Source organism: Oncorhynchus kisutch, unplaced genomic scaffold, assembly GCF_002021735.2.
Source record: "Oncorhynchus kisutch isolate 150728-3 unplaced genomic scaffold, Okis_V2 scaffold635, whole genome shotgun sequence".
In the NCBI taxonomy this organism is placed as follows: domain Eukaryota; kingdom Metazoa; phylum Chordata; class Actinopteri; order Salmoniformes; family Salmonidae; genus Oncorhynchus; species Oncorhynchus kisutch.
The window spans coordinates 22710-32500 of record NW_022262580.1 but is presented as its reverse complement, the minus strand read 5'-3'; the positions used below and the strand labels follow the sequence as shown (position 1 = coordinate 32500).

Below are 9791 nucleotides of genomic sequence, written 5' to 3'. Positions count from 1 at the left end.
TCCTGTTCTTCAATAAGCCCTGTGGAAGGAGAACAGGCCATCACACTGACTGTGGAGCAGTAGGGTCTTGTTCTTCAATAAGCCCTGTGGAAGGAGACCAGGCCATCACACTGACTGTGGAGCAGTAGGGTCCTGTTCTTCAATAAGCCCTGTGGAAGGAGAACAGGCCATCACACTGACTGTGGAGCAGTAGGGTCCTGTTCTTCAATAAGCCCTGTGGAAGGAGACCAGGCCATCACACTGACTGTGGAGCAGTAGGGTCCTGTTCTTCAATAAGCCCTGTGAAAGGAGACCAGGCCATCACACTCCCTCACTTAGACCATCCTCCACTCCCTCACCTAGACCATCCTCCACTCCCTCACAAAGACCATCATCCACTCCCTCACTTAGACCATCCTCCACTCCCTCACCTAGACCATCCTCCACTCCCTCACTTAGACCATCCTCCACTCCCTCACCAAGACCTTCCTCCACTCCCTCACCTAGACCATCCTCCACTCCCTCACCTAGACCATCCTCCACTCCCTCACCTAGACCATCCTCCACTCCCTCACCTAGACCATCCTCCACTCCCTCACAAAGACCTTCCTCCACTCCCTCACCTAGACCATCCTCCACTCCCTCACCTAGACCTTCCTCCACTCCCTCACCTAGACAATCCTCCACTCCCTCACCTAGACCATCCTCCACTCCCTCACAAAGACCTTCCTCCACTCCCTCACCTAGACCATCCTCCACTCCCTCACCTAGACCATCCTCCACTCCCTCACGAAGACCATCCTCCTCTCCCTCACCAAGACCATCCTCCACTCCCTCACCTAGACCATCCTCTTCTCACTCACCAAGACCATCCTCCACTCCCTCACCTAGACCTTCCTCCACTCCCTCACCTAGACCATCCTCCACTCCCTCACCTAGACCATCCTCCACTCCCTCACCTAGACCTTCCTCCACTCCCTCACCTAGACCTTCCTTCACTCCCTCACCTAGACCATCCTCCACTCCCTCACCGGGACCTTCCTCCACTCCCTCACGTAGACCATCCTCCACTCCCTCACCTAGACCATCCTCCACTCCCTCACCTAGACCATCCTCCACTCCCTCACAAAGACCTTCCTCCACTCCCTCACCTAGACCATCCTCCACTCCCTCACCTAGACAATCCTCCACTCCCTCACCTAGACCATCCTCCACTCCCTCACCGGGACCTTCCTCCAGTCCCTCACCTAGACCATCCTCCACTCCCTCACCAAGACCATCCTCCACTCCCTCACCTAGACCATCCTCTTCTCCCTCACCAATACCATCCTCCACTCCCTCACCTAGACCATCCTCTTCTCCCTCACCAAGACATTCCTCCACTCCCTCACCTAGACCATCCTCTTCTCCCTCACCAAGACCATCCTCCACTCCCTCACCTAGACCATCCTCTTCTCCCTCACCAAGACCATCCTCCACTCCCTCACCTAGACCATCCTCCACTCCCTCACCTAGACCATCCTCCACTCCCTCACCTAGACCATCCTCCACTCCCTCACCTAGACCATCCTCCACTCCCTCACCTAGACCATCCTCCACTCCCTCACCTAGACCATCCTCCACTCCCTCACAAAGACCTTCCTCCACTCCCTCACCTAGACCATCCTCCACTCCCTCACCTAGACAATCCTCCACTCCCTCACCTAGACCATCCTCCACTCCCTCACCGGGACCTTCCTCCAGTCCCTCACCTAGACCATCCTCCACTCCCTCACCAAGACCATCCTCCACTCCCTCACCTAGACCATCCTCTTCTCCCTCACCAATACCATCCTCCACTCCCTCACCTAGACCATCCTCTTCTCCCTCACCAAGACATTCCTCCACTCCCTCACCTAGACCATCCTCTTCTCCCTCACCAAGACCATCCTCCACTCCCTCACCTAGACCATCCTCTTCTCCCTCACCAAGACCATCCTCCACTCCCTCACCTAGACCATCCTCCACTCCCTCACCTAGACCATCCTCCACTCCCTCACCTAGACCATCCTCCACTCCCTCACCTAGACCATCCTCCACTCCCTCACCTAGACCATCCTCCACTCCCTCACAAAGACCTTCCTCCACTCCCTCACCTAGACCATCCTCCACTCCATCACCTAGACAATCCTCCACTCCCTCACCTAGACCATCCTCCACTCCCTCACCGGGACCTTCCTCCAGTCCCTCACCTAGACCATCCTCCACTCCCTCACCAAGACCATCCTCCACTCCCTCACCTAGACCATCCTCTTCTCCCTCACCAATACCATCCTCCACTCCCTCACCTAGACCATCCTCTTCTCCCTCACCAAGACATTCCTCCACTCCCTCACCTAGACCATCCTCTTCTCCCTCACCAAGACCATCCTCCACTCCCTCACCTAGACCATCCTCTTCTCCCTCACCAAGACCATCCTCCACTCCCTCACCTAGACCATCCTCCACTCCCTCACCTAGACCATCCTCCACTCCCTCACCTAGACCATCCTCCACTCCCTCACCTAGACCATCCTCCACTCCCTCACCTATACCATCCTTCACTCCCTCACCAAGACCTTCCTCCAGTCACTTAGAGTTCATTCTCTAGATTCCCTGGTTATGATTAGTTCCCTGGATTCCCTGGGTTAGCATTAGTTCCCTGGATTCCCTGGGTTAGGATTAGTTCCCTGGATTCCCTGGGTTAGGATTAGTTCCCTGGATTCCCTGGGTAAGGGTTAGTTCCCTGGATTCCCTGGGTCCTCATTCAGGTACAATATCAAAGAGAGTCAGACCATCCTCGCTCAATGACCCCCCCCCCCCCCCCCCGCCCCCCCCCCCCACACACACACACTGCCTCACCAAGACCATCCTGCAGGAGTTATGTTGCTGTGGCACACTGCGAAACGATGCCCCTCTGGGCGGAGCCTGGGTGTGGCTGTGGGCATGTCCTTGTCCAGGGGGAGGCAGCGCTCGGTGAGGAGGGGGAGCAGGTGGTCTGGGCTGTCCTGGTCCGTGGGGAGGCAGGGCTCGGTGAGGAGGGGGAGTAGGTGGTCTGGGCTGTCCTGGTCCAGGGGCGGACATAGGGGACAGGGACAGGGACAGGGGGACGGGGTGACTGAGGTGAACAGGAGAGCACTGGGGTAGTCGTCGCTGGCTGTGGGAGGGGTAGGGCTGTCCAGGGGCGGACGTAGGGGACAGGGACAGGGGGACGGGGTGACTGAGGTGAACAGGAGAGCACTGGGGTAGTCGTCGCTGGCTGTGGGAGGGGTAGGGCTGTCCAGGGGAGTGTTGGTTTTGGGGAGGAGGCTGTGGAGAGACGGGATGCAGAATCACAGACACATCAATCAGAAACAGGGTCATATTCATTAGTACACACTGTATCAAAATGTGTTTCAATGGAAATTGAAAATGAGCGTTTCTTATTGGATAAGTTCAGGTAGTCCCTCCCTGTTTCAGTGTGTTTTCTTCCATTTGGTGCCTAATGAACAGAACCCAGAACAGAACCAGACCAGAGCAGAACCTCCTGGAAGTCTGTTTCATATCATCAGCTGTCATGTCAAATCTCCATCCTTCTACCTCCCCTCTCCACTCCTCCTCCTCTCCTTCATCTCGTCTCCACTCCTCCCCCTCGCCTTCATCTCCTTCTCCACTCCTTCCCCTCTCCTTCACCTCCTCTCCACTCCTCCCCCTCTCCTTCACCACCTCCACTCCCCTCTCCACTCCTCCTCCTCTCCTTCATCTCATCTCGACTCCTCCCCCTCGCCTTCATCTCCTCTCCACTCCTTCCCCTCTCCTTCACCTCCTCTCCACTCCTCTCCCTCTCCTACATCTCCTCTCCACTTCTCCAACTCTCCTTCATCTCCTCTCCACTCCTCCCCCTCTCCTTCATCTCCTCTCCACTCCTCCCCCTCTCCTTCATCTCCTCTCCACTCCTCCCCCTCTCCTTCATGTCCTCTCCACTCCTCCCCCTCTCCTTCATCTCCTCTCCACTCCTCCCCCTCTCCTTCATCTCCTCTCCACTCCTCCCCCTCTCCTTCATCTCCTCTCCACTCCTCCCCCTCTCCTTAATCTCCTCTCCACTCCTCCCCCTCTCCTTCACCTCCTCCCCCTCTCCTACATCTCCTCTCTACTCCTCCCCCTCCTTCATCTCCTCTCCTCTCCACTCCTCCCCCTCTCCGTCACCTCCTCCCCCTTCTCCTTCATCTCCTCTCCACTCCTCCCCCTCTCCTTCACCTCCTCCCCCTCTCCTTCATCTCCTCTCCACTCCTCCCCCTCTCCTTCATCTCCTCTCCACTTCTACCCCTCTCCCTCATCTCCTCTCCACTCCTCCCCCTCTCCTTCATGTCCTCTCCACTCCTCCCCCTCTCCTACATCTCCTCTCCACTCCTCCCCCTTTCCTTCATCTCCTCTCCACTCCTCCCCCTCTCCTTCATCTCCTCTCCTCTCCTCCCTCTCTTCTCCATTCCTATCCTATCCTCACACTGTTATAAATCACAACATTTCCTCTAGTCCATTAAGCATTCCCTGGGTTAGGATTAGTTCCCTGGATTCCCTGGGTTAGGATTAGTTCCCTGGATTCCCTGGGTTAGGATTCGTTTCCTAGATTCCCTGGGTTAGGGTTAGTTCCCTGGATTCCCTGGGTTAGGATTAGTTCCCTGGATTCCCTGGGTCCTCATTCAGGAACAATATCAAAGAGAGAGAGAGAGAGAGACAGGGGAGGGGGGGGTCACAGTCACAAACACCCCTCTCCCTCATAACACTGAACAGCTCCTGACCTGGCCTGAACCCTGCTCACATCAAACAGACCTCTCATCCTCTTACCTCCTCTGAGTCCAAAATGGCACCCTATTCCCTACACTACAGGACTGGACACTAAAACCAGACACTACAGGACCAGACACTACAGGACGGGTCACTAAAACCAGACACTACAGGACCAGACACTACAGGACCAGACACTACAGGACCAGACACTACAGGACCAGACACTACAGGACCAGACACTAGAGAACGGGTCACTAAAACCAGACACTACAGGACCAGACACTACAGGACCAGACACTAGAGAACGGGTCACTAAAACCAGACACTACAGGACCAGACACTACAGGACCAGACACTACAGGACGGGTCACTACAGGACCAGACACTACAGGACCAGACAATAGAGAACGGGTCACTAAAACCAGACACTACAGGACCAGACACTACAGGACCAGACACTACAGGACCAGACACTACAGGACCAGACACTACAGGACCAGACACTACAGGACCAGACACTAGAGAACGGGTCACTAAAACCAGACACTACAGGACCAGACACTACAGGACCAGACACTACAGGACCAGACACTACAGGACCAGACACTACAGGACCAGACACTACAGGACCAGACACTAGAGAACGGGTCACTAAAACCAGACACTACAGGACCAGACACTACAGGACCAGACACTACAGGACCAGACACTACAGGACCAGACACTACAGGACCAGACACTACAGGACCAGACACTACAGGACCAGACACTACAGGACCAGATACTACAGGACCAGACACTAGAGAACGTGTCACTAAAACCAGACACTACAGGACCAGACACTACAGGACCAGACACTACAGGACCAGACACTACAGGACCAGACACTATAGGACCAGACACTATAGAACGGGTCACTAAAACCAGACACTACAGGCCAGAAGGTCATATGTCCCAAAATGTAACACACGTCAACTTTTTCCTTTTATCCTGCCTGAGTTCCTTCGCCTGAGTTCCTTCGCCTGAGTTCCTTCACCTCAATACATCAGTTCTGTTTCAGTTGAAATCACTCAATCACTCAATCACATCCTGCCATGTCAACAACAAAAATGTATTTGAGTTATTTGAACTTACAGGGAACTGATCGATTCAATCTGAATCTGAACTGAAGCTTTGTAATTCACCTGAATATAACACTCTGTTGTTGTTAACGTATCAGCCTGAATATAACACTCTGTTGTTGTTAACGTATCAGCCTGAATATAACACTCTGTTGTTGTTAACGTATCAGCCTGAATATAACACTCTGTTGTTGTTAACGTATCAGCCTGAATATAACACTCTGTTGTTGTTAACGTATCAGTCTGTCACCTGAATATAACACTCTGTTGTTGTTAACGTATCAGCCTGAATATAACACTCTGTTGTTGTTAACGTATCAGCCTGAATATAACACTCTGTTGTTGTCAACGTATCAGTCTGTCACCTGAATATAACACTCTGTTGTTGTTAACGTATCAGCCTGAATATAACACTCTGTTGTTGTCAACGTATCAGCCTGTCACCTGAATATAACACTCTGTTGTTGTTAACGTATCAGCCTGAATATAACACTCTGTTGTTGTTAACGTATCAGCCTGAATATAACACTCTGTTGTTGTTAACGTATCAGCCTGAATATAACACTCTGTTGTTGTTAACGTATCAGCCTGTCACCTGAATATAACACTCTGTTGTTGTTAACGTATCAGCCTGAATATAACACTCTGTTGTTGTTAACGTATCAGCCTGTCACCTGAATATAACACTCTGTTGTTGTTAACGTATCAGCCTGAATATAACACTCTGTTGTTGTTAACGTATCAGCCTGAATATAACACTCTGTTGTTGTTAACGTATCAGCCTGAATATAACACTCTGTTGTTGTTAACGTATCAGCCTGAATATAACACTCTGTTGTTGTTAACGTATCAGCCTGTCACCTGAATATAACACTCTGTTGTTGTTAACGTATCAGCCTGAATATAACACTCTGTTGTTGTTAACGCCTGTCACCTGAATATAACACTCTGTTGTTGTTAACGTATCAGCCTGAATATAACACTCTGTTGTTGTTAACGTATCAGCCTGAATATAACACTCTGTTGTTGTTAACGTATCAGCCTGAATATAACACTCTGTTGTTGTTAACGTATCAGCCTGAATATAACACTCTGTTGTTGTTAACGTATCAGCCTGAATATAACACTCTGTTGTTGTTAACGTATCAGTCTGTCACCTGAATATAACACTCTGTTGTTGTTAACGTATCAGCCTGAATATAACACTCTGTTGTTGTTAACGTATCAGCCTGAATATAACACTCTGTTGTTGTTAACGTATCAGCCTGAATATAACACTCTGTTGTTGTTAACGTATCAGCCTGAATATAACACTCTGTTGTTGTTAACGTATCAGCCTGAATATAACACTCTGTTGTTGTTAACGTATCAGCCTGAATATAACACTCTGTTGTTTGTTAACGTATCAGTCTGTCACCTGAATATAACACTCTGTTGTTGTTAACGTATCAGCCTGAATATAACACTCTGTTGTTGTTAACGTATCAGTCTGTCACCTGAATATAACACTCTGTTGTTGTTAACGTATCAGCCTGAATATAACACTCTGTTGTTGTTAACGTATCAGCCTGAATATAACACTCTGTTGTTGTTAACGTATCAGCCTGAATATAACACTCTGTTGTTGTTAACGTATCAGCCTGAATATAACACTCTGTTGTTGTTAACGTATCAGCCTGTCACCTGAATATAACACTCTGTTGTTGTCAACGTATCAGCCTGCGGCTTTGAAAACCCAACAACAATTGACTAGATATCAATATTCCCGGTGTGTGTCACGGAAAAATAAATCAATTTATTCTTCTAACAAGCATCTTTCACTGCGCGACCAGAGCGGGGTTTCTCTCAGCAGAGGTCCATTATGCCATTATGTACACCACCTCCGCTGGGCGCCCAACATTTAATTGGATTTGAATTAGCTGCCGTTTGTGTGAAAATAACATATCACACAGGGAGATAGAGGGAGGGAGAGAATAGGATGGAGAGAAGGATGGAGAAAGAGAGAGAGCGAGAGTGAGAGATGGGGGAGAGAAGGATGGAGAAAGAGAGAGCGAGAGGGAGAGATGGGGGAGAGAGAGAGAGAGAGAGAGAGAGAGAGAGATGGGGGAGAGAGAGAGAGAGAGAGAGAGAGAGATGGGGGAATGATGGAGAGAGAGAGAGAGAGAGAGAGAGAGAGAGAGAGAGATGGGGAGGAGAGAAGGATGGAGAGAGAGAGAGAGAGAGAGATGGGGGGAGAGAATGATGGAGAGAGAGAGAGAGTGAGCGAGAGAGAGAGAGATGGGTGGGATTAGCTGTTGTTGTGTTCGAGGAAGCCAGTGGGGGGAGAGATTGAAAGAGGAGTGTCGTGTCTTTGGTTATGCCGGATTAAGTGATATGACATGCTATTCTATAAAATCCTTTCTCCGTAATTAATATTACCTGATTGAGCTAATCATGTAAATGTAATTAACTAGAGAGTCGAGGGACCACAAAATAATATTTATATAGCTGTTATCTTCCGAATAAGCTCTTAAAAGACCTAGTAATATTTTACATCAATAGCAGTCAATTTTCATCGTCACCTTAATTCAGTCTCATCTGAAAGTTGTACATTCTTAGTTATCTTCACGAACCCTGGCTAACAAGTTGAAGTTTTAATTATTTATTTACTAAATACCTAACTAATCACACAGAATTACATATTTCAAAGAATGAATCATACCTTGATTACAAATGACGTCATAAAGGAAAACGTCCCTAGCGGGCGGAACAGATATGACAGCTGGTTACACAAAGAAAGGGGGCTGGGTTTGAGTGAAAGAGCGGGAAGAATGAGGAACAAAGGGAGAAACTGTGCTATTGTAAATACAGTATCTTATGCATTCTAAATTACCGCCACTTTGGAAATGGAAAATGCGATGAATATTTACTCTGAGCTGCGCTTCGGTAGGTTGGTCGTAGATGGAAGGCCGTGTTGCCAAACCGAGTCCTTTGTCCTTTGAAGAATGTCTCTGGTGGTCAATTGGATACGTTGTAGTAACGTCGTTGTGTGATAGACAGGTTACTCTGTCTGTTCTTTCCTAGCCTGCTTTTGCAGCTGCTGTTGCTAACGGCTAAGAGGTATCACTTCTATAGTGAATAAGAGTTCAAAGTTCATACCATTCGCAACCAAAGCTCACGCTGAGGTTGGCTTAGTTCTGTAGTTGACATGTTAGTCCTTTTAACAGAGGCTGCAGACCTCACGTACTCGGAACAGGAGGTTATATTGTCGTAAAGGTATAGGTATAGGAATGGTATAGGATGTAAGGTATAGGAAGGGAGAGGAGGGCGTGTTTGAAAAGTTTTATAACCCATGTCCCTTCACAAGGGCGGGCCACTGATTGAGCAGAGCCCTAATCTCTCATTTGGAAGCTAAAATTACATCTCTTCACCAATAATTTTATATTCAAACATTTAAATTGAACAACAATTTCATGTGAATCCGATAACTACAATGTGCAGACTTTCCACTGTAGAGTTTAAGTCATCTTGTCATTGATGAGAATGTCTCAGATGACAACTGAACTGACATCAGATTCATTAAGTACCACTGCATATGTTCAATTGGTCGGATTACCAGAATATGGTTAATTTCCTCCCACCTTCTGATGTTCCCAGAATCTCTATGGTAACCAAGGGGTTTTCAAATTTCACATCAGTAGGGTAGAGAGAGGAAAAAGGGGGGAAGAGGTATTTATGACTGTCATAAACCTACCCCCAGGCCAACATCATGACAGTATGGTATTGTATGGTACTGTAGGTATTTATGACTGTCATAAACCTACTCCCAGGTCAACGTCATGACAGTATGGTACTGTATGGTACTGTATGGTACTGTAGGTATTTATGACTGTCATAAACCTACCCCCAGGCCAACGTCATGACAGT

The 9791-nt window shown here is 49.0% G+C and overlaps 1 protein-coding gene across 2 annotated transcripts in view; it reads right to left on the bottom strand.

Annotated features, from left to right (window-relative positions):
• Positions 1 to 9791, bottom strand: part of LOC109886286 (proline-rich protein 2) — a 42302-nt gene that overhangs the window by 12263 nt on the left and 20248 nt on the right. For both annotated transcript variants that reach the window (XM_031815824.1, XM_031815825.1), the window contains exon 5: positions 2860 to 3306. In XM_031815824.1, coding sequence (XP_031671684.1) covers positions 2860 to 3306 — 447 coding nt within the window. The remainder of the gene's footprint in view (positions 1 to 2859; positions 3307 to 9791) is intronic.